The sequence below is a fragment of the Chelonia mydas genome, chromosome 6, assembly GCF_015237465.2.
Source record: "Chelonia mydas isolate rCheMyd1 chromosome 6, rCheMyd1.pri.v2, whole genome shotgun sequence".
NCBI classification, from domain to species: Eukaryota; Metazoa; Chordata; order Testudines; family Cheloniidae; genus Chelonia; species Chelonia mydas.
In genome coordinates, this window is record NC_051246.2 from 34519611 (window position 1) to 34544233 (window position 24623).

The following is a 24623-nucleotide window of genomic DNA, read 5'->3' on the forward strand; positions in this document are numbered from 1 at the left end:
CATGACTGTTTTGCCACTAGACAAATGACTCAACCATCTTGTGACTATCTCCCTTTTCAATGGTTGGCTCAAGTGAGCCTCTGGATGTCACTGGCCAGTAGGAAACGAGTTGGTGGTCTCTATCCAGTTGTCAGTGGACAGATGTAAACATTACACAAACCACCTCCACAGTTGATACTAACTTGCAATCTTCTTGGCACTCTTAGCAATGAAGCCAAATGCTGAATAGTTACAGAGACTAAATTACGCTCTCATCCGTAGTTGTGGTCCTTTTAGGTCAGGACTGAAGTCTGTTAATGGGACAGGGAAGGTTTGAGCAATCTTATGCTGTTGCTGGCTTTTCTGTGCCCATTTTATGGGTAAACAGAAGTCTGTGATGTAAAGGGCAGTCAGCCTGACACTATATAGTATCAAAAAATAAAAAAACTCTACCTTGAATGGTACCCTTACAGTATGTGCTAACTACTTATGCTAAACAATTTGTTCCACCTTGCATTTTGCTGTGACCCTGGGCATACCTTTCCCAGAGCTGAAGAAGAGCTCTGTGTGGCTTGAAAGCATATCTCTCTCACAAACAGAAGTTGGTCCAATAAAAGATATTACCCCTCCAACCTTGTCACTCTACTATAGTTTCAAAGTCAAGTGAAGTATTCATTCTTTTATGTTCTTGCTGCAGTGCAGTCACTTTTGCTAAATGAGATATGATAGTTAGAATCCGTGTAATTAAAACCATACTTAAAACAGCAACAAGTATTAGCATATCTGGTTTGGTTTTAGTCTATTGTGGAGACCCAAATTTTGTAGAACTCAATGGGAGTCTTTCTGTTCGTTTCATTGAGCTTTGGATCAGGTCTGTGTACTATAAACTGGCATCAGCATGATTTTTTTTTAAATTTGTTGTTTAATTTTTGTCATGAACTTGCAGAACATGTTGGGATATCCTAATGGTATGATTTTTATGTGAGTGTTCTGTACCTACACAAGTAGCTTTATTGAAGTAGGCCAGCCTGTGTAGGTATGGGTTACTCATTTGAGTAAAGCTTGCAAGAGTGGCTCCTTAATGTGCAGCTGAACACATTATATATTTTGTTTATTTGATCTTTTTGGAAGAGGGAACTGTAGAAACAGACCCTATCTTTAGCCTGTAAAATTTGTGGTGTGAGTATAAATCATGTGTTATGGCTGGTGAGATTTCCTTTGGAGCTGGAAGAACAAAACTAATTTAGATGAGCTTTCTACCTCACCATTGCCTTTGCAACTTTCTGAAGTTGGATGCTAGTGTAAAAAAAATTCTGGGTATTTCTGGCCAGCGTCTCTGCTCAATAGGTAAAACTGCCTTGTAGCAAACAAAAGGCTACCAGTAATGTGTCATCAGGCGAGCCCTAAATTGGAAAACGGTTCCAGCAATGAAATCCTAGAAAACTGTTCAGCTGCCTAGTTTCTTTTACATATCATTAAAATAACCCCTCATGTTTCTAGAGTGTGTTCCTTCATTGGATTTCCCCCGGGAATTGGTGGTTCCTAGAAATAGTTGTTCTTATCTTTCCCACAGTATCTAAAATTTTTTGAAAAAATGCTTTCACTCTTTTTTTATTATTATTTAGGCAGCAGCTCAGTGTTACATTGACTTGATTATTAAAGAGAGTGATAACAATGTGAAACTGATTGTACTGGATCGCTTGATTGAGCTGAAAGAGCATCCTGCTCATGAACGAGTGTTACAAGTAAGTGCCCTACCGTTGTTTTTTGTTCGCCCTGGGAAACCTATTTTGGATTTTACTTTAACTAAAATAAAAATAAAATTCTGTCATTATGGTAAGAAAAAATAATGTACTTTCAACATTTAAAATAATTGGTGTGTTTATGAAATGCTGCTGAACAGTATTTTGTTTAGGTCTAGTTTTACTTGATAGCATGAGAAGTAACAGTGATAAGGGGTGACTTTTTTGGAAACTTCAATGATTCAGTTTGTTTGAAAAATGTTACATAAAATTACAGCATATTAGACAAATATTTTGAATTTCCTTCATGAACAGTCAGGCTTCAAATGCTAATCTCAAAACAGGAAAAAAAAGTTAAAAAAATCTTAATGGAGACTAAGAATCATTTTACCATTATACTTTTCTGTCAATGTGCTATACACAACTTACACATCTTTTTTAACGATCTCTTCAGTAATTCTGTACTATAGATTTGAATTTGTATATTTGCACAAAAAAGAAAAGACTTAATTAAAGCAAGAAAAATATTTTTTTTGTCTGACTAAATGTTTGTTTTGAAACTTAAATTAAGTGTGTTTATTGATTTCAGGATCTGGTTATGGACATACTGAGAGTGCTGAGTACTCCAGATTTAGAAGTGCGCAAGAAAACCCTTCAGTTAGCTCTGGATCTTGTATCTTCTAGAAATGTGGAAGAGGTAAATACGTATTTTTTGTGTGTGTGCTTTCATTCTAGCTTGTTCTTCAGTGAAGCATATGATTCCGTTGAAACTTATTTGATATGTTTTATAGCTGGTGATTGTTTTGAAGAAAGAAGTGATTAAAACAAACAATGTGACAGAGCATGAAGATACTGACAAATACAGGCAGTTGCTTGTTCGGACACTGCATTCCTGTAGCGTTCGGTTTCCAGATATGGCTGCAAATGTTATTCCTGTGGTATGCAAATATTTAATTATATTTACAGTAAATGTGTTTTAACTGATCTCCAAAATCCTTGCTACTTTCTCCAAGAAAATAACTGAAGCTGAGATCTTACCTTTTAATATCTTCTTTGTAATGGTGCTATTGTAAATTATACTTTTATTACCCTAAAAAGTTTAGGGCTTCTTTGTTATTTGCAGGTTACCCATCTTCTATACGTTTTATTTTTTGCAAAAAATAAAACAAAACAAAAACCACCAAAAAAACCCAAAACATTTTACTGTTCTTGATGAACGCGAACTGCAATTTTTTATTTTTTTTTTATCGGTATACAGTAACCCATGCAAATAGAAAAAATGTTTCAAGGTGTTTATTTATTGGAATGCCCAAGTTTTGTTTGAATAAAGTATGAAAGCATGAATTCTTTGATCTCTGGGAATGAATATAAAAGATATATAGTTCGTACTCTTTATTCTTCTGAATTAGTAGAGAGAACTTTAGGGTACCTCAACCTTAAATCAGTTTGACATCCGTTTGCAAATGACTTGCAAAATACTATATTCCCTTCTGTTTCTTGTCCTTGTTCCTTCTGTTGCTGTTCAGCACTGGGTGCTGTAATAGTTCTTGTAAAGCTTGTGACCGTTTAAAGTTATGTAACTGTGCTGTTTGAGCTCATGTTCACTCCTGTTTTGTCCTAGTTGATGGAGTTCCTAAGTGATAATAATGAAGCTGCAGCTGCTGATGTCTTGGAATTTGTGCGTGAAGCAATTCAGCGGTTTGATAATCTCAGACTACTTATTGTTGAGAAGATGCTGGAAGTCTTTCATGCCATTAAAACTGTCAAGTAGGTTTAAAATATTTTTAAAGAGTACACTGCACATTAACTAAATTTAAGAATTTTCATGCACTTTGAAACTGTTTGAAAGGAGAAATTAGATGAGAGAATTTTATTTTGAGCAAACTTCAGAGTAGAGTCATCCCTATTTAAATTGAGTTTATATTTGCCAGGAAATTATTTCTGGGGAATTTCTTTCCCTCCAAATTTTTATGAAAAACATAATGAATTCATATCGCATTAAGTGAGGAACATTAACTTAATAAATCTCATTTTTATGATGCAGTTGTTAGTTGTTTGCTTTGCATTTACTAGATGGCAGAATTGATAATGAAGGCTAAATCTAAAATGTTGTGTCTGTTAAAATAACCTAGTGTTGCCAAGGGATGACCACAACATGATTTTAAATGCATTTGAAGGAAACTAGAAATTGCTTATTATATGTTACCAGAGAACTCCCTGTAAAAGTATTCCAATCCACATAGCAGAATATGAAATAAGTGGTGGCTGCAAGGAGTCCACGCTTCCTTTGCAGGGCACTAAAAATTTAGTATTCCGATGGACCAGCAGAGCTTCAGTCATAGCAGAAGTAATCACGTTTTTTTCTATGACATTATACCACTTTTATTATTGTGATACCCAATGCACATCTGAATCATAACTTCATTACAATCCAGATCAAATTGTAACTTCCTATTGGGCAGGAGATGGACTAAATTGAACAACTGGGGATTGTTCATCCACAATACCTGTTTTGATTGAAATCTTCTTAGAATATATTTTTCCTTATTGACCTGATAAAATCTGACCCAATTTCAGTGTGTATGGTTTATTAGAAACGTCACAACTGACCTCATAATAACATCGCGGTTCAGCTAAGCATTTGTAAAGTGTTGGAATTGAATTTACAGATGTTAAGATTAATGTAGCTGGGAATAAATCCTTAGCAGAAAACTCTCCTTGTATAGTTATTTTAATTTGAATATTGAGTTTGTAATTACACAATGGGATAGGATAGCAGTGCCAAAAAGCTGATTGTCTTGACCAGTCACATTATATATTTTTTAGCTTGTTGCATACTGTAAGCACAATGTGTTTTTTTTTCTTCATGCTGTAACTCATAGCCCCATGAAGCTGTTCAGTATAGCACTTCCTCATTGTGCATTAGAGCACAATGGAAAAATCATTACCATAGTGCTAGTTTCAGTAGTGCTTGAAAACATGCCTTAATTATGTTTCTTATCTCAGGATTTACAGGGGAGCTTTGTGGATCCTTGGAGAATATTGCAGCACAAAGGAAGATATACAAAGTGTAATGACAGAAGTCCGCAGGTCGCTGGGAGAGGTATGTGTGTGTTGTCTAAAAAACTTTCTGCTTTTATTTTTGTATGTAATGTGTGTTTCAAGAGAAGATTTAAGAAGTCATATAAGATGCAATAGTATTTTGAACTTCAAGACTTTTGCAGGCTCTGTCATGTGTAGTCTTACTCTAGAGCAAAAATTATTGATGACCTCATGCATCAATATTTACTTCTGATAAACTCGTAAACCATCATCGTATACTCCAAGGAAGCAATATCTGATGATCTCATTGTCAGAACAGGAAACAAGAATCCTTATTGGGAAAGAATACGACAAATTTGAAATTATAGGGTACAACTTGACTAGTGTGTGTCTGCTTACAAATGGGGAGTACATGAGGTTTTAATTTTGTAAAAGGCATCCAGGACAGTATAGTGGGGGCAAGGCTTATTCCTGTTTTGGGATGAACTCCTGGGTACATTAACACCCCCTTCAATAAGAAATTTAAAAAAATTCTCCAAATTATTATGCTGTAATTGACCTTTCCCTGTTTAAAAGGTGGAGAATCTGAGGAAAGTGACAACACTTGTATGAAAAAAAGGCTGCTTTCCTTAAAACAAAAAGATTGTCTTTATATTCAAATTCTTTACTGAATTCTTTGTTAATTTAGCATATATTTAATGTCTCCTGTTCATTGTCAGATCCCAATAGTGGAATCTGAAATAAAGAAAGAAGCTGGTGATCTGAAACCAGAAGAGGAGGTGACTGTGGGTCCAACCCAAAAATTGGTGACGGAGATGGGCACCTATGCTACACAGAGTGCCCTCAGTAGTTCCCGACCTGCCAAAAAGGAAGAGGATAGGTAACTAGGCATTTTATATTTTACTAGTGGTAGCTACATTAAAAATGGTTAGAACTCTAAAGTCTTTCCAGAATTCTTCTCTGTCTGAAAAGGAACTTCTGCATGTGTTCTTTAGCTAAACATTTCTTCCTAGGAGAGGGTTTTGGTGTGTGTTTTGAAACATTCATTTGCTTTATTGCCCCTCAATATCCTTCTTACTTATGTCAATCTCCAATAGCAAACTTGTGTCTATCACCCCTTTAGTTCTTACATATGTACACAAAACAGGGTGGATTGATACTTGTCCAAAATGTGGTGCTGTAGCAGCAACAGCCACATTTTCTAGTTGTTTCCACTTTTCCAGAAAACCGTGTATTTTTCTGGAATCCATTTTTCTGTGATAGACTGATCTAGTTTAATATTTTCTTTTAATCTTGGGTTGGTCTGTAGCTTTATGATGTGGACTGGCAGTGGAAATCTGAGAATTTTTTCTTCTATTATATTTTCCACTTTCTGTCTTCTCTTCTGTCATTCTCTTTCTTTGTTTCTTCTATTTTTCTCCATGATTTTATCCGTAAGTCTTACTATTCTTTCCTTTTCTGTTTTAGTCTCTCCCTCTGTTTGGTGCTGAATTAATACCTGAGCTTTATGGTAAAGATCATTGCCCTATTGAAGGCTATTATCTTCCAGATAATACTTTGACCACTCGTGATCTTTAGTCAACACATGGCACTTATTGTAAAATTAATTGTTAACTCTGATGTACTGGCCAAATTCCGATTTGGGTAAATTACATTCTGTCTATCTAAATTTCCCCATCGATTTTAATTTTGTATGGTGTTTGTCACTTGTTACCTAAATTACTGCTTAATGTTCCTGTGCTCTGCTAAACAGTTGCATGTTCTATCTCACTGGTGGATGAAAAGATTACTCTTATCTACTTCACAGTTTTTTTGTGGCTTAGGTAGCTCATACTGGTACAGAGCTGTGAGATCCTTTGATGATAAATGTAAAAGTTATCCTTTATTCTTTCCACTTCCCGTCTCACTGCCAGTGTATGTAAAACTTCACTGAGTCTCTTGAGACCTTCCAAACTGTACAACACTGATCTCATAATATGAGAGCTAAAGTAAAGTATGGAAAAAAGGAGGATGGAGACAATGTCTTCCAAAACTAACCCCTCATGATTGACTTTCTTTGCAGACCTCCATTACGAGGATTTTTGCTGGATGGGGATTTCTTTGTTGCTGCTTCCCTTGCCACAACTTTGACTAAGATTGCTCTACGCTATATGGCTCTTGTTCAGGAAAAGAAGAAACAAAATGTAAGTCATATTTCCTCTGGCAGTTCTTACAGATCTGATCATAAGCTTTTGAGAGAGGCCCAAAAATGAAATGCCTAAATTCCTTGAGTTTTTGATAGATAATAATTAGGGTTGGAAGAGAGACCTCAGGAGGTCATCTATTCCAACCCCCTGCTCTCAAAGCAGGACCAACACCAGCTAAATCAGTTGGGAATCAAAGCAACATCAACCTCAACTAAATATTTCTTACTACTTTCCAACTCGTATGACTGGCAGGTCTCTTGGGATCTAAGCAACGAGTCCCTGACACAAATCATCTTACCTACTGGGATATCGTTTTAATTTTTAACCATATTTTAAACTTGAAGGTGAATACAAATTTAAATATTTCTACAATTTTAAGGCTATGTAAGATTTAATAACCCCTTTCCTCTCTCCTTTCCACCTTTAGTCTTTTATTGCTGAGGCTATGTTGCTAATGGCCACTATTCTCCATTTGGGTAAGTCCTCTCTTCCCAAGAAGCCAATTACGGATGATGATGTGGATCGTATCTCCCTATGTCTGAAGGTTTTGTCAGAGTGTTCTCCTCTAATGAATGATATTTTCAACAAGGAGTGCAGACAGTCCCTTTCTCATATGCTGTCAGCTAAACTAGAAGAGGAGAAACTTTCTCAGAAGGTGAGATATTGTAAATTTCATTGTGTCATCTTAAACTTTTGGGTGCTTGAATTTTGAAGAAAGCTCACATCCAGGAATACTCCAGGAGCTGCATAAAGTTCAATACTTCAGTGTATGTTAGAAGATAGAATTAATATTTTGCTTTCTTACCACAGAAAGAGTCAGAGAAGAGGAATGTGACAGTTCAGCCAGATGACCCCATTTCCTTCATGCAGCTTACTGCTAAAAATGAAATGAACTCAAAGGAAGACCAATTTCAGCTGAGCCTTCTGGCAGCAATGGGGACCACGCAAAGAAAAGAAGCTGCTGATCCCTTGGCATCCAAACTCAACAAGGTAATGTATAATTCAGTATCTTATTTCTGTAAGGGTATTACTCACACCTAGTGTCAAACGTTGACAGTTGGGTTTGTGGGGGCTAAGGAACCTAATTAAGCTCATCATATCTGAAGAGTTCAGTTAGGTTTCCTTGTTGGAGAGGAGGGCGGTGGGTCCTGAGAGGTAATGAATCCTTTTGTCCCTGTGCTTCGTGATGCTCTCTTGGCCCCATAGGGTGGGGAAGGTGGGAATTGGAGAAGGGAAACCAGGAGGCGGTGAGGTGGTGCAATGTTTATTGGATGGCTCAAGAGCCAAGTAAGGTTTATTAGAGTGGTGGGAGGACGACGACAGGGAGTGCCATGGAGTGAAGAACCTGTTCCTTCCTCCCCGTATCCTGAGGCTCTTTTGGCTCCATGCAGTGTTTTTTTTCGCTTCAGTTTCCTGCCTTCTAGTCCCCAGAAGCCATTCAGGAGGGTTCAAGGGAAAGAACCCCTACTTCGCTACCCACTCTGGGGACTAGGAAGCAGAAATATCTTTAAAAAATCAAAAATGAACAAAAAACCTAAGAAAATTCCCAGAGAAGACAACTTTCCAATATTTGGTTTTCGTTCAGTTTAATCATAACTCAGCATTTCCTGGGTTTCTAATGTTTGCTTTTTTACAAAATAACTAACATTATTGTAAGTTGGAAGGGCAGGGATTCTATGGTTTAGAGTTTTTTTTTTTTTTTTTTTAAATCCTTAAGGGTCTGATATGTATTCTGAACTTTAACTTACATTTAACAAAATCAAGTGTATGCATATGGTGGGGGTGGGGTGTCTGTTGCCTATTTAGTTAATCTTTTCATACCTGAAGACCCTCTCTTAACAGTGAAATTTATGAACTTTTAATGGTTCTTAAATTGATTACTTTAAAAAAAATCATTAATCAGTTTGTTGACCAAGCTTCTGTTGATAGGATGAAGAGTTAGTTTTTTCAGGGGTGGGCAGGGGTTTAAATACAAAAATAATAAGCTAATAGTATAAAACTAAAGCTCTTCTTTGTACAGATCTCTTGTTTAATTTTCAGTTTTGTCTTAGACTACCACTCTTATCTGTCTTACTCAATATTTTTCTCTTTTTATATTGTTTCTGTTCCATCTCTATACTTGTGTGACCATGTTCAACATTTTAAACTGACAATGGGGAAAGATACTTCAATAATTTGTGTTAATTTTCTTTCCTTGACAGGTTACTCAGTTGACAGGTTTCTCAGATCCTGTCTATGCAGAAGCATATGTTCATGTCAACCAGTATGATATTGTATTGGATGTGCTTGTAGTAAACCAGACCAGTGATACTTTGCAGAACTGCACATTAGAACTAGCCACACTAGGTAAGGAATAATCTAGTGCAACAAGAATATTTGTTGATATAATTAGGTCTGAAATTAAGCAGTGGACATTGTTGAAGTATAAGAAGTTGCATCTCATATTATAAATGCCTAAAGAATTGTTTAATAAAACTGACTACTTACAATCTTAAAAGGTATTTTAAAATGCCTTTTAAAGAATTGATTTTTCATGGACCAAGTGAACTTTTTTCTGCTGGTACTGATAATGTGATCATGTACCTCTATGCAAAATATTTCTGTATCTGGTTTCACACTTACTTTTGTCACACTTCAGTTAGAAAAATAGCTTAATTTTTTATTTAGTTTTTTCCCTCTAGAAACATTAGCACTTCCTCTGATCTGCCCCGTTCTGTTTGCGGTGCTCCCAGGGTGCTAAGGACACTGAATCCAGCCTAACATTGTCAGCATGGGGGAGTCCCCAGTGAGCATACATAAAGCCAGTCTAGCTGGCTCCTGAACCCTTTTCCCTCCCAGCTCCAAGTACAGAGAGCGGTCAGGAGTGTGTCTAGATGGGTAGGAGGAGTGGCTGAAGAGCATCGTGCTGCAGCTCTGCTCAGCTAATAGGGTTCCCTTAGGGAATGTTGACCACAGATGCATGACAGAGCAGCCCCAAGGCTGCTTTACCCTGCCCCTGGGCCAGAACTGGAGCAGAGAATTGGGGAACTATAACCAACTTCTGGGCAGCCTTCTTCCTGTGCTTGCTTCGCAGTCAGGGTTAAGGCAGTGTGGGGAAACTTGGACTGCTGTTGCATGTTTTATCTGCTCTGTGGATGAATAAGGGACCTAGACAGTTCCATCACCTTTCATAAGCACGAAATTCAGACTAAAATTTGAAAAAAATATCAGAATAGGCACATGACTTGAATTTCACATGGAGGCTGCAGTGTATGTGTCAAAAGTTTTTTTTTTTTTTTTCCTGTCTTTATTTTCCTTCACATCAGTTTTATACAATTGAATATATTGATATTATAGACCAGTGGTTCCCAACTTGGGCTCCGCGAGCCCTGATACCTTGCGGGGCAGAAGCTCTAAGCCCATGGACAGCGTTGGGGGCAGCATCACACCTCCCCACTTCCTCCTCCTGTCCCACCACCTGGCCAGGTCAGAGTCAAGAAGCAGAGTCTGGCTTGTGCCATGGAGCAGGCAACCACGGCACTCCCCCATCTCCTCCTCCTGCTGGTTACTGGGGCTGCAGCTGCTCCTCAGCTCCCAGCCTCCTCTGACTGCTCATGCAGCCAGTAAGAGCCACCTAGTCGGTTGATCCAGCTCCGTGGCTGGCAGAGCCCTCAGGGAGCAGTGACCGAAGGCCCTCCCAGCAAACAGCCCATATCTGCCCCTCTTCATGCACCCTGAGCTACACCTCTGCCTGCACGCTGAGCTATAGCCCTGCTTGCACACAGTCCCTAGTTAGCCCCTCCGTGCACAGTTTCAAACTTTTTGAGCTGAGCTCCCCCTCTTTGAGTTACATTTGGTTGCGCACCCACCCACTCAGACAGGCTGGGTGGCCTGCTGAGGTGAGTCAGGGAGTGGAGGTGGTGCTCCCTACCCAGGCCCCGCCATGCAGTGCTGGCCCAAGCCCTGGTGGGCCCTGCCCGCTCCCAAAAATAGAAGTTAAACTGTGCCTATGCCCAAGGCCACCCTCCCTGCCCAGTGGCCAAAGCTCAGCGTCATTTGACTTCAGTGGGCTTTGAATCAGGCCATTAATGTTTTAATTAACTTTTACATTTAGAATGTAAATTTCATTAGTGCTTCAGCTGTCAAATATGTTGGTTCAATGTGTTTACAATTTATTGACTTTATGGCAATTTTGGTAAGATTTTAGAATTCAGATCAGAAATGGTAATCTGCTGTGTCCTGAAACAGATTTTAATTGGACTTTATCTTCTGTCTATTCGTAAACTTTTCCTTCAAATTTTTTTTAAACAGGTGACTTGAAATTAGTGGAGAAACCATCTCCTTTGACGCTTGCTCCTCATGATTTTGCAAACATTAAGGCTAATGTCAAAGTAGCCTCAACAGAAAATGGTATCATTTTTGGTAATATTGGTGAGTAGACAATTCTGTGTGCAACCTTAAAAAAATTAGAATACTGAACTTTCTGTAGAAAAGTAGAATTGTTTTAAAAAGCATTTAATGCTGGCAGATAAGTGAAATGTGTTCTACAAGATAGGAACGTTTTACTGCTGGATTTAAAAAAATTATGAATGTAATATTTTTATATATACTATTTTTTAAAAAGCATGCTGGTGTAACGCAATGTCTGTGGGTGGTCAGCAGTGGGGATTGAGCCTAAGGCTCTTTGGATCTAAAAGCGTGAGCCTCTTCTGCCTGAGCTAAAAGACCCACACCTGTCAGTTCTAAGGGTGTAGGAGATTTTGAAACATCTGAGATCCAGCCACTTAGAAGAGGACAGAGATCAACACTCTGCATGTGTTGGTTATACTGACAGATCGCACTTGAATGCTTATTTTGTGTTGACAATTCTGTAGCCACTTTCAATTTGTAAACCTGTGGTTTGTTGTTTCTTGTTTGTAGTGTATGATGTATCTGGAGCAGCCAGTGACAGAAACTGTGTTGTCCTCAGTGATATTCATATTGACATCATGGATTACATTCAGCCTGCTTCTTGTACTGATGCAGAGTTCCGCCAGATGTGGGCAGAATTTGAATGGGAAAACAAAGTTAGTTCTTTTGGTGGTGATCTGTTTGCCTAGCTTTACACTCGTACCTTATCTCAACAGTTTTTCAACTAAAACAATCACTGAAAAATGATTTCTGTTACTGTAGGTGCTTCTGTAACATATTGGTTATTTTTACTTAACCCAAGCTTCATTTTAAAACTAGAAGGTTGCAGCTGTTTCCATTCTGCAGATAGCTTGCCCAATATAAGTTAGTGTACCATTGTCTTCTGCCAAACTTCATCATTTGAAAAGCTGCTCCACGATTTGAAAGGAAGTCTCTAAGCTGTAAAATATGTAGATCATTGGTTTTAAAAGTCTCATTCTTCTGTTGGTTTCCTGTCACTTGTTTACTGAAGCCAGGCCTTGCTTTATGTCTGAGGCGCATGTAGAGCTTTACCTCCAATCCAAGGGAGGCTCAATTGCAGCTGCAAAAATTGGCTCAAAGGTGGTGCAGTATAGTGTATGAAGCCTGTCACTTATTTTTGTGGACATGGCAGAAATCTTTACAAGCTCAGCGTATTTCCGGTTTCAGAGAATCATAGAAACATAGGGCTGGAAGGGATCTCAAGAAGTTATCAAGTCCAGGCATCTATGCTGAGCCAGGAACAAGGAAATCCAGACCATCCATGTTAGGTGTTTGTCCAACCAGTTCTTAAAACCTCCAGTGATGTGGTTTCCACAACCTTGCCTGGAACCCTATTTCAGGGCTTAAGTACAGTTATAGTAAGAAAGTTTTCTTAATATCTAACTTAAATCTCCCTTGTTGTAGATTAAGTTCATAACTTGTTGTTCTACCTTCTGTGGACATGGAGAATAATAGATTACAATCCTTTTTATGGCAGCCCTTAACATATTTGAAGACTGTCAGGTCTCCCCACAGTCTTCTTTCCTCAAGATTAAATATACCCAGTTTGTTTAACTTTTCCTTATAGGTCAAGTTTCTAAACCTTTTATCATTTTTGTTGCTGTCCTCTGTTGGATCACATCTTTCCTAAAGTGTGGTGCCCAGAATTGGGTGTCATACTCTAGGTAAGGCTTCACCATCGCTGAGTGGAGTGGGACAGTTACCTCCCTTGTCTTACATATGACACTCCTGTTAATGTGCCCGAGAATATGAGTCTATTTTGCGGGGGCATCACACTGTTGACTCATATTCAATTTGTAATCTGCCCCAGATCCTTTTTCACAGTATTGCTTCCTCGTCAGTTATTCCTCATTTTGTAGTTGTGCATTTGATTTTTCCTTCCTAAGTGACGTACTTTGCACTTGTGTTTATTGAATTTTGTCTTGTTGGTTTCAGACCAATTCTCCCATTTTTTGAGGCAGGTTTGAATTCTAATGCTGTCCTCCCAAGTACTTACAACCCCCCCCCCCCCCCCCCCCCGGCCCCAAACTTAGAACGCCTCCCTGCCTATTTTATAAGGCTATTCTCCACTCCATTATCCAAGTTATTAATGAAAATATTGAATAGTATTGGACCCAGGACTGGCCCCTGCAGGACCACCTAGACTTGCCCTCCCAATTTGACAGCAAATCATGAATAACTACTTTTTGAGAATCATCTTCCAACCATTTTATAATAATTTAATCTTGAATGTATTTCCATAGTTTGCTTGTGGGAATATCACGTGGGACTGTATCAAAAGCCTTGCTTAGATCAAAATATATCCTGTTCACTGCTATCCAACAGGCCAGTAACCCTGTCAAAGAGTGGAATTAATTTGCATGTGATACGCACATCAAATTGGGCAACTCATTAGGGTCATGACATAGAAAAAATCTGTACAATCCCAGTCTGTAATACAGCAAATTACAATTGTACCCGACTAAAATGAATGCTCACATACTTTTCAGGCAGATCTTTTTCCCCAGTTTTTTTCTTTCCCCCCTACTCCCTCTAAATTTCTTCTGTCTGGTAATAAGAGTTTAAACACTGGGGCTGGGAACTCCCCTAGTCCAAATGGTAGATCTTTAGCCCTCTTCTGTTAGCACAGGCAGTGGCTGAGCTGGCCCAAGAGCAACTTCAAAGCGATTGGTTTCTGTATTTGGCTGTTGTGGCAGCTGTACCCTTCTCCGTGGGCACTGCTTTTCAGCAAGTACTTGGATTTTTTGACAAGGTTTGATCCAAGGTCATATTTTTTTGTGTAAGCTTTGATGTACTAGGGCAGCCATCATAAAAAGATCTTTGAGAGGAGGCTGTGTGGTGTGCTTCCTGGAATATTGAGGCCGTAGAGCCCTCCGTACTTGTGCCCTTTCCCTTCCTCACTCCCCTTGACTTCATCATCCAGTTTGTCTGAGAGTTCCTTCCCTGGGTCTTGAGCCTCGAGTAATCCTAGATCTACAAGATATGAGATCTAGCAAAGGCAGTTTGATTCTGGTATGAGAAAGCTTCTAGCAATGAAAGAAGGAAAAATGCATGCACACTCACTCTCACTGCTCCACACAACCTTTCTTGCAGGAACTTGACCTCCGGTGCAGTTCTGCCTGACCCAGGCTTTTGTTGGCCAATTAGCATAGTAAACCCCTTCTCCCAAGGAGTTTAAAGTAAACACCTAAAGCCTCCCTTGCCTCTCAGACATATAAAACAGGTCCTGACCACTTGTAGTCATTAAAGTTCCAATGCCACTTTAAGAGTATTAAGTTTTTGTGTCTTTTCCAAATTTCTGCTCTAATTATGATCATCCTACCTACATTCCTCTAGCAATTTCAGCTGGATACAGTACTCTTCTTCACTTTGTCCTAAACCATCTCAGTATCATTGTACAGTGTTGAACAGTATCATAGTACACTATTGAACGGCTGCTTTTTTCAGGGGGTGGTTGTATTTCATTGAAGGGCGAAGTAACCTCTAGTGTTGGTCAGTCAGAGAAAAGCTACTGGACTACATGTATCTTTGATTTGTTCTGGTGTGGCAATTCAAATGTACACATTTAGCCTGTAACTAGACTTGAAGCAACCATTCAAGATATAGACTCTTTCCACATGTTAGCAAAGTACGATGTACACTTATTCTGACTACTTTTTAAATATGTGGTAGAAAGTAAGAGGCCATTCCTACGTACCCCCTGGATAGTGGAAGATGAAACCTTTATGTAAGATTCTCCAATATAAAAGGACTTACAGCCGTCAACAAGTACAGTATGCTACTACAGGATAAATGATAGTGACGCTTTCTTTTTCATAGTCCTAGAACAAAAATTATTTCAAACATGTCAGAGAAGCTGATGAAAATGATCACACTTTGTTCTTTTTCTTGAAGGTTACAGTTAATACAAACATCATTGATCTAAATGAATACTTACAGCACATACTAAAATCAACCAACATGAAATGCCTTACCCCAGAGAAGGTAAGATACTTGCTGAAAATTCTTCAAGCACTTTTTAAACTGGAGTAAAATTACTGTGCAAGTATAAATAGTATAAACTGGATTCCAAAATATAGCATTTTTTCATCCCTTTTTGAATTCTTCTTGGGCATTGATTGCACTATTTGAATAATGTAGAGTTATTCTAACTTTGCAAGACACATGTTGCATAGGATAAATTTCTGAGAACTCTCATCAGATATATTTATATATTTAAAAAATTAACAAACAGACTCACTCCTACACATACTTGTCCCTCTAGAGAGAGGATGAGAAAACAAACATTACACAACAGATGTATAGTCCAGTTGCTTAATTCACTACTGGAAGGCACTCAGATACTGATGATGATGAACGTAGTGTAGGAACCTATATAGAATAGTATTTTCCGGTGCCCTTTTTGGAGTTTGTGTTCTTTAGATTATTTACCTGGTCTAGTTTCTAAATTTATAAACCTCCACCAATTTTATAGATGTTTGTTTAGTCTGGAAGATTTAGTATTCTTTAGTATTTAATTCACTTTAGAAATGTATGCCCTAAGAAAGCTAAAAGGAAATTCGTGTTAACTGGGTCGTTTTCGAATAGTTTCTTGCTTTAGCTGAGCAAGAAGCAGTTAATAAAATGTCAGCTAACGTATCTGCTTCAGAATGGTCAGCACAATTTTTTTTCAATAGGTCAAGACTTCCTTCCTTTCAGTAGGAATTAATCTTTCTTAAAGCCTTTTTGCTATGCATTACCTCAGAGCCTGAAAATGCCGGTTATGTCTTGTTTAAATGACTTGATTAAATCTCTGTCAGTTTTCATTTTAGAAAGATCTATTAATGTTTCCTTCAGAACCGGAGTTTAGGTATTTTACAAAATGCTGTTTTTAGAAGGATAGGTTTTAAATATAAAAACCTGCTGAGTTGTGCTTAATATGGATCAAAATGTGTCTGTTAAAGGACAATTAGCCTTTTGTAAAGAGTTAAATTTAAGTGTTCTTTCTCTAGGCACTTTCTGGTTACTGTGGCTTTATGGCTGCCAATCTGTATGCACGTTCCATATTTGGAGAAGATGCACTTGCAAATGTCAGCATTGAAAAGCCAATTCATCTTGGACCAGATGCTCCCGTCACTGGCCACATACGAATTCGTGCAAAGAGTCAGGTAATGATGGTTTCTTTTTAAAGCTTTGTCTCTCTAATTTTTATTATGAGTTCTATAAACATTTGCAGAGCTTGCATTGTGGTTTATGGTTAATTTTTAGTATTGTTTAATTAGATTGGCAACTTTCAGGCAAGGTGAAGAAGGAAATCCCTGTCTCAATTTTAAAACTAGGTTCTTCTGAATGAAAAGCTTCCATCTCCACTCCCCTTATACAGCATGATTGTTGATTTATTTTTTTTTATTTGGAGGGGAGAGCACTTCAACAGTTAGGTGGAACGGGGTACCTTAAACCAAATTAACGTGCCTCATACAGCAGTGCATTATAATAGTCCAAGATTTTGCTGTATTTACATATCCCATTTGCAGTCCTATGTTCTTTTGTTATTAAAAAACATAATGTACCACCAACATGCCCAACATACTGTTTCTCAAAGTGTTGAAACAACCATTTTAATTTTCATCTCAAGTTGGAACAAAGAATTCTATTTTAAAAAAAAGGCTAACAGTGTTAGTAACCATTAAGAAAGGGATAGATAATAAGACGGGCAGTATCATAATGCCACTATATAAATTCATAGTATGGCATGGCATGCTGTCCTGGCCACCCCATCTCAAAAAAGATATTAGAATTGGAAAAGGTATACAGAAGGGCAACAAAAACTATTAGGGGTATGGGACAGCTTCCATCTGAGGAGAGATTAAAAAGGCTGAGACTGTTGATCTTAGAAAAGAGACAACCAAAGAAGGATATGATAGAGGTCTATGAAATCATGAATGGTGGGAGAAAGGGACTAGGAAGGGCTATTTATCCCTTCACATAATACACGAATCAAGCGTCAGCCAATGAAATTAGTAAGCAGCGGGTTTAAAACTAACATAAGGTAGTACTTCTTCACACAATGCACTGTCAAACTGTGGAACTGGTTGCCAGGGGGTGTTGTGAAGGCAAAAAGTTATGAATTAGATCATTTCCTGGAGGACAGGGCCACCAGTGATGATTATCCAAGACGGTCAAGGACGCAACCTCATGTTCTGGGTGTCCCTAAACCTCTGATTGCCAGAAGCTGGGACTCGATAACAGTTGCATTACTCAATAATTGCCCTTGTCTATTCATTTCACCAGAAGCATCTGGCACTGTCTGGTGTCAGAAGACAGGATACATGGCTAGATGGACCTTGAGTCTGACCCAGTGTGGCCATTCTTGTGGTAGTCTGTGTATTTGCTGTGTATATAAAAGAAGCCTACTTAAATATGGTGTTCTTTGAAATGTGTTGCTCATGTCTATTCCACATCCCGCCCTCCTTCCCCTCTGTCGGAGTTGTCCAACAAGAAGGAACTGAGCGTGGGGGGAGTGCACAGCGCCCCTTATACCACGCCATTGAGGCGCCACTCCGTGGGTCGCTAGGGGTGCTCCCCTACGGGTACTGCTAAGAGAAAAAATTCTGGCACCGGTGCACGTGGCGAGCATGCACATCTATCATGGAATAGAGATGAGCAACACATCTCGAAGAACACAGGTTACGGAAAAGGTAACTGTCTTTTCTCACTTCCCGAAAAAAGAGATTTTGTGAGAATTTTTTGGTCCTTATAAAACTTAACCTTGAGTAAAGAAGAAACTCATGTATAACTAGAAGTATATTATACAGCTTATCATAAGTGTTCCTTTAGGACTTTCAGATTCAAAAGAACCATTTACTTGATGCTATTGGAAGAATTTTGAAATGGTTTTAATAGAAGTGGATAATATGTTTACAATGGAACCGTTAATGTCAATGGAACTCCTACATAAGACACCATGTTCAGTTAAGTCTGCGACTTGGTCTAACCTAGGGAGTAATTCACTATTGATTGAGTAGCAGTTGGAACTTTGAATTTCCTTGTTTTTGTTAGTTTTACTGAGACTCTAAAACACACACACACACATATTATTCTGTTTATGGGCTCGTATTTTTTATGGAGGTGGAAAAGATTTTTGGGGGCTCAGCATGTTGAGAGATCGTGTCTGCATTTATAATTTATTATTTTGTATGTATTATGCTAGTGTTGAGCTTTTCCAACGCCCTAATTTCAATTACTGCCATTTGGACTGACCTTTGTAACTGCTGGACTGACCGCATTTTAAAATGGTGCAACATCAAGGGGTTAAAATTCTTGACTCTTGCTCTTTTGGAGTGGTGGTACAATTTTCTAGTATCAAAAAATATAGTCTATTTATGGTTCATTATTTCAGCAAGCTATTATACGCAAATCTAGCTTATTCATGCTTTTTGGAAACTATGTACTGAACTGTAGCTACAAATAAATAAAATGTTGTCGTTGAATTAGAAATATTTTCTTTTCCGTGGAATTAGTTTCATGAATTTTATATATGGAACTATAGGTTAATACTGGTAACAGAGGGGTGGTGTTGTGGTTTTTTTGGGTGGGGGCGTTGAGATGACAGTAATTTTATGAAATAGCCGAGGTGTGAACATCTTTCCTTTTTTATTTCCTTACAGGGAATGGCCCTAAGTCTTGGAGATAAAATTAATCTGTCTCAGAAGAAAACAAGTTTATAAACTTTACAGTTAATCTTTTCAGAGCTTTTACAGTTAAATTTTAGGTATGTGGCTTATTGGATTCAGAACATCTTGTAATCTTCCATGTTCTGTAATTGTAGAAGCAGAGCTTTTGTGCTGAATGCCTTCCAGTGGATAATTTATAGATTCTTCTGAGCAATATCGAGTAAAACTTTAAAACATCAATTTATTTTTTCTCTTTTTCTTACAAGTCATGTATACTTTGTCTCTAATATATGCTGACTATTTCACAGTACAATAAACAAATCTAAGACAGGGTGGTTTTGTTCTAATTTACGGATAAACTCAGTATTATTTGATTACTACTTTTTATATTTCAAGAAAGTAAAGTTACATTGCTTGCGATGTTTATTGTGAATGAATAGCCCTGAAGTTTGTAAATATGCACCTATGTGACTCTTAAACTAATACTGTGATGTGCCTAAAGGAACTTAAACTTCAGAGTTAAATCAAAAGACAAATCTTTTATGCAATTGGTTTTGGTAATTTAATCACCTGGTACTGGCAAAAATGCAATATTAAAAGCTAATACATGTTTCACTAATACTTTCTATTGTCAAATCCCAGCTCTTGCCAGCAATGGGTGAAATTTAAACTAAGTCATGTTCTTTAAGCTGATTCTGTTTGAGAGAAATTGGAATAATGAATTAGAAAAATCTTGGTGTTTCTTTTGATCTGTTATGAGTCTGTTTTTAGTAGCATATTTTGCTCATCTCAGAATACCAAAAAGAGGCAGTGGTGTGTTAGAACAAAGCTGTAGAAATGTAAGCAGTGTTTTAACTGGATGCAGTGCACATAGCCACCTTCATAAGATCAGCAAGGAAGGATTCAGATTGAGTGTGATCATGAGTTGAACAAGAAATTGCACTGCATTTGTGTGGGTACACAAATTATGGGAGAGGTTTAGGGGGGAAATCCAAATGGTGGTATAGGCATATCCTTATGCTGATGTTTGCATACAATAATATTATAGATGGCAGAGCTATATTAAAGTAACTTAAGACCCTAAGTACACCCCTGTCGTGGCCTTGCCCCCTGCTTGGGCAGCAGTGGTATTGGCTAGTCACAGGAGCAGTCTGCTGAGTGGGTGAGGAGCCCACCACTCCTCTCTGAGAAACCTGGGCCTCCCTCCTTCCCAAACTTTCGTTCAATCTTCGGCTCCCACTCACCCAGAGGGAGAACTCTGCATGAACTGCAGTGGCTGTGAGAATCCCTGTCATCCACCCCCCACCCCTCCTGCACCCCAGTTCCTCTCCTGGGATGGAACAGACCTTCTGCTCCAGTGGGCTTCAGAGTCAACACCCCGGTAAGATGGTTAGAACAGCTTGCATCTCTCAGCTGTTGTTTTAGGCTGTTTGCAAAATGCATTGATTACACTTGTCAAGTTATCAAATTGCTTCTTCAAAAAAAAAAAAACCAAAAAACCAACCAACTGTGAGAACTAAAAACATCATTTTGCTTTTAAACAAAACCTTACATTCCTATGTCTCTCATGACATGACACAAGAGAGGGAGTGGAAGGCATGTGCCTAAGCATCAGTCCAGTCCTAATGATAGATTTCCTGTGAATTCGGTTTTCATTTCTTTATCCTCCTGCACCCTCAGGTGCATAGGGTGTCTACCTGTTTCTGCCACTTATTTTGGGCTTGTGCTGTTCTGTTCAGGTTTCAGAGCATCATGTTGATGGATTTAGCTTCTTTATTGCTCTAAATAATGTTTCTCTAGGTCGGGGTGGGGAACCTACAGCCTGCAGGATGGATCTGGCCCAATGCCTAATTTCATCTGGCCCGCAGCAAGTCTCCGTGCCATAGGCCAGAAGCCCTGAGCCTCAGTGCCCTCCGCAGGGCTGTAGTGCAAACACCGGCTTGCCCCCCTGCGGGGGGAAGCTAGGGTTGCCAGGCCGTTAAAAGTCGAGTTGGCTCTGCGCAGCTCTGGGAAGCGGTTGGCATGTCCCTGTCGCCCCTAGATGCAGGTGTGATCAGGGAAGCTCTGTGCGTTACCCCCACCCTGAGCCCCGCCTCCGTAGCTCCCATTGCTGGGAACCCTGGCCAATGGGAGCTGCAGGGGAAGTGTCTATAGATGTGGGCAGTGTGCACTGGGCAGAGTTGTCTGGCTGCGCCTCCGCCCAGGGGCCGGACATGCCTGCTGCTTCTGCGAGCAGCGTGGAGCCAGGGCAGGCAGGGAGCCTGCCTTAGCCCCACTGCACTGCTGACTGGGAGCCGCCTGAGGTAAGCGCCACCTGGCTGGAGCCCACACCCCGAACTCCCTGCCCCAGTTCGGAACCCCATCCCACACCCTAACTCCCTCCCAGAGCCTGCACCCATCCCGCACCCCAAGCCCCTGCCTTGAGGCTCCTGGAGCCTGCAGCCCACACCCCCTCACACACCTCAACCCCCTACCCCAGTCCTGAGACCCTTCCCACACCCTAACTTCCTCCCAGACCCCGCCCCACAGCCCTGAGGCCGCCCCACACTCCAAACTTGGCCCCAGCCTGAAGCCCCCTCCTTCACCCCAAACCCCTCATCCCCAGCCTGGAGCCCTCTCCCGCATCCTGAGCCCCTCATTTCTGGCCCCACCTCAGAGCCTAGGGGAAGCCCTGAGCTTCCACACCTTTCCCCCCCCACCCCCCCACCACATGGGGCTGGAGCTGTGAGCGCTGGCTCACCCCGCTGTGGGGGGAAGCCCTGAGCCTTTGTGCCCTCTCCCTCCCCCCCCATGGGGCTGTGTGTGACCCGCAACTGATTTTTTCTTTCGGTCAATGGTCCCGGATAGAAAAAAGGTTCCCGATCCCTGCTCTAGGTCGCCCTCCTTCTTTTGGAGGGGTGTCCATGTTATCACTTGTCTTAAATATGTCAGTCGTCATCTTGTCATGTCTGATGCTTTAAGTTAGTGCGCTTTGCTTAGAATTTCTGTTGTACTAAACGCTTGCCAGTGGACTCTGGAAAATCTTGTGCAGGTTACACCAGTGAAAATCCACAGTAACTCCATTGACTGTAGTGGAGTTACTCTGGATTTACACTGATGTAATGGATTAGAATATGACCCATTGTCTTTTGTAGTGCATATTCAGAAAAATATCCTACTTTTCTCCCACATTAATGAAAACAATAGTTTCAGGGCAATAAATTGATTACTAGAAAAACATTTACAGTCGTATCTTGTGAGCAAAGAAAAGCCTGGAATCCAGTTAAACGTGTTCACCTCTCCTGAGGGGATAGGATTAGTATAGCATGCTTAAGGAGACTGCGTCCTATGTATGCTGCAGACCCCAAACCTATGGGGGCCTCCTGAACTGTGACTACTAGCACCTTATTACCCAAACCCTGTTTCGGGTGCAAGCTGTAACCCTGAAGCTATAGAAACAGCCATAGAACACCCTGGTGGAAGATTCTTATCTGTGCAGAGCTCCTCAGAGCCATTTGTGAATGTGCTGCAAGGGGTATAGGATTTAACCTGCCATGAAATACATTTTGCTGTAAGCTTTTCATTTGTGTAAGAGCATGAAAATAAACGTTCAGCACAAGTTGGTGTGCCTTTGGGTTTTTCCTTTCTTGCAAGTATCACAACTTTCATTGTTCCCCAAAATAAACAAAACATGAAACAGTGGTGGTGCCAAAGTTCGTCTTCTAAAAACACACTGCCATGGATCATGTACATAGGAGTAGTGTTCCTGAGGAACCTTAGTTCAATAGTGTAATTTTGTTCTGGTTTAACAGATCCCTTGGTATGAGCTTGATTAATTTAGAGGGAGTAGTTGGTGGTAGAATTGGAATCTGAGTCCTATGTGGAGGTGTCCTTGGTGCTTTTCTGAGCTGCGTGGATATTCGACAGATGTGCATTGATGTGTATTCCACCTCCAGCTACTAGAACCCATTGTGGTTTGCTACAGGTTTTTTTTTCAGTAACTAGTGTACAGACCATGTTTGGTTCATGATATGTCTCTCTAGTATAGTTTCATATACCCTGAAAAGTGGATACTGATTTCTTGCAGATATATTCTTCTCACTGTCGCACATTTGGTCCATTCTGCATATGAAGATGTAATTTCTGTTTCTTGTGTCTGAGACTACAATCATAGAGATTTGGCTAAAGTAGGGGTTCTCCAGCTTTGTTGTGATGTGGATCACCTCTCGAGAGAGAGTCTTGTGGACCATCTCTCCTCACGTTCACAAATATGTGGATCACCTCCCTTGTGACTGCTAATCAAATACCATTCTTGTGACAACTACAGCAATTGCTTGTATGGAGAAGGAGAAATAAAATGTGCTTTGCTTCGTTTTTAATGTGAGTTAGCAGCTGGAAATGAGGAGAGCCAAGAGCATGTGACCAGCAAAGATTCTATAGACCACAGTTTGAAAACTGAAAAGGAGGACTTGTGGCACCTTAGAGACTAATACATTTATTTGAGCATAAGCTTTTGTGAGCTTTTCGTGTGCAAAGCCCCCTGGCTGCCCCTACACATAGGAGCCGGACAGGGGACATGCTGCTGCTTCTGGGAGCCACGGCACATGCAGAGAGGGGCAAGCCCCTAATCCTGCTCCTCGGCAGGAACTCGAGGGTCAGATTAAAATGTCTGAAGGGCTGGATGCATCCCCTGGGTCGTAGTTTGCCCACTCCTGTTCTAAGGGGTGCAAGAGACTATGAATCTGAGTAATTAGTATGGAAATATAAGATGGGCTTTAATGGGCACGCAAACCTTGTCATAGGTTCCCAGATCTCAATTAGGTGTGTCCTACAAGAGCTTTTGTTGCTTGTCAATAGAGAAATTACTAAATCAAGAAGACCACTATGCTTTAGGATCCAGTCACCGAACATACAACTTTTTAAATTGAAGTAAAATTTAAGCAAAGCAGGTATTGGAACATGGATATTCAGCATTGTTTAAAAGTCTACTATTGGAGCTGTGACAAAGCTCTGTCCTTGTCTTCGTGGGTTCTGCTTTCCTGGCAGATTTTGTTTGCCTTGGAGGCTCACTGTGACCCTCCATGTAACCCATCTCTCTCTAGAGACAAGGGTCACAGTCTACTGAGCCATTTTCATCATAAGCCAGCGAAGGAGGGAAGGAGAAACTATCCTCCCTTGCACCGTCTCTGTTGTCTCCCAGTCTCAGTGATTAATCCGGGGCGGGGAGGGAGGGCAGGTGGCAAAGGCGGGAGCCCGGGCCCGCCCTCTACTCCAGGCTCCAGCCCAGGGACCCTAATAGTATCAGCTGTGGTAGCTGACCTGACCTCAGGGCCTCCTTCCTTGTGCCTGATATGGTGTGTACTGCTCAGTCTCTCCAACAGCACAACTTCTTCCCACAGCTTCTGACATGCACACCCACCTGACTAACTGGGAGGCTTTTAACTAGTTTCAGTCAGCCCCTGATTGGCTTCAGGTGTCCCAATCAACCTAGCATTCTCCCTGCCTTCTGGAAAGTTCTTAATTGTCTCCAGGTGTCTTAATTGACCTGGAGCAGCTGCCATTTCACTTATCCTGGTACCAGGGATTTGTTTAGCCTGGAGCTAATATATCTATCTCCCACTACTTTTCTATAG

At 40.1% G+C, this 24623-nt stretch overlaps 1 protein-coding gene across 13 annotated transcripts in view; it reads left to right on the forward strand.

Annotated features, from left to right (window-relative positions):
* COPB1 (COPI coat complex subunit beta 1) overlaps positions 1–24623 on the forward strand; it is a 58146-nt gene that overhangs the window by 17409 nt on the left and 16114 nt on the right. For 8 of the 13 annotated variants that reach the window (XM_043549785.1, XM_043549793.1, XM_043549783.1 and 5 more), the window contains exons 8-21: positions 1605–1724; positions 2311–2418; positions 2513–2659; positions 3343–3488; positions 4728–4824; positions 5483–5643; positions 6826–6946; positions 7377–7604; positions 7760–7939; positions 9151–9295; positions 11240–11359; positions 11849–11994; positions 15254–15343; positions 16351–16506. In XM_043549785.1, coding sequence (XP_043405720.1) covers positions 1605–1724; positions 2311–2418; positions 2513–2659; positions 3343–3488; positions 4728–4824; positions 5483–5643; positions 6826–6946; positions 7377–7604; positions 7760–7939; positions 9151–9295; positions 11240–11359; positions 11849–11994; positions 15254–15343; positions 16351–16506 — 1965 coding nt within the window. Of the gene's footprint in view, positions 1–1604; positions 1725–2310; positions 2419–2512; positions 2660–3342; positions 3489–4727; positions 4825–5482; positions 5644–6825; positions 6947–7376; positions 7605–7759; positions 7940–9150; positions 9296–11239; positions 11360–11848; positions 11995–15253; positions 15344–16350; positions 16507–18175; positions 19343–24623 lie in introns of those variants that run through there. The other 5 variants (XM_037899753.2, XM_043549791.1, XM_043549790.1 and 2 more) reach the window with 2 other exon arrangements.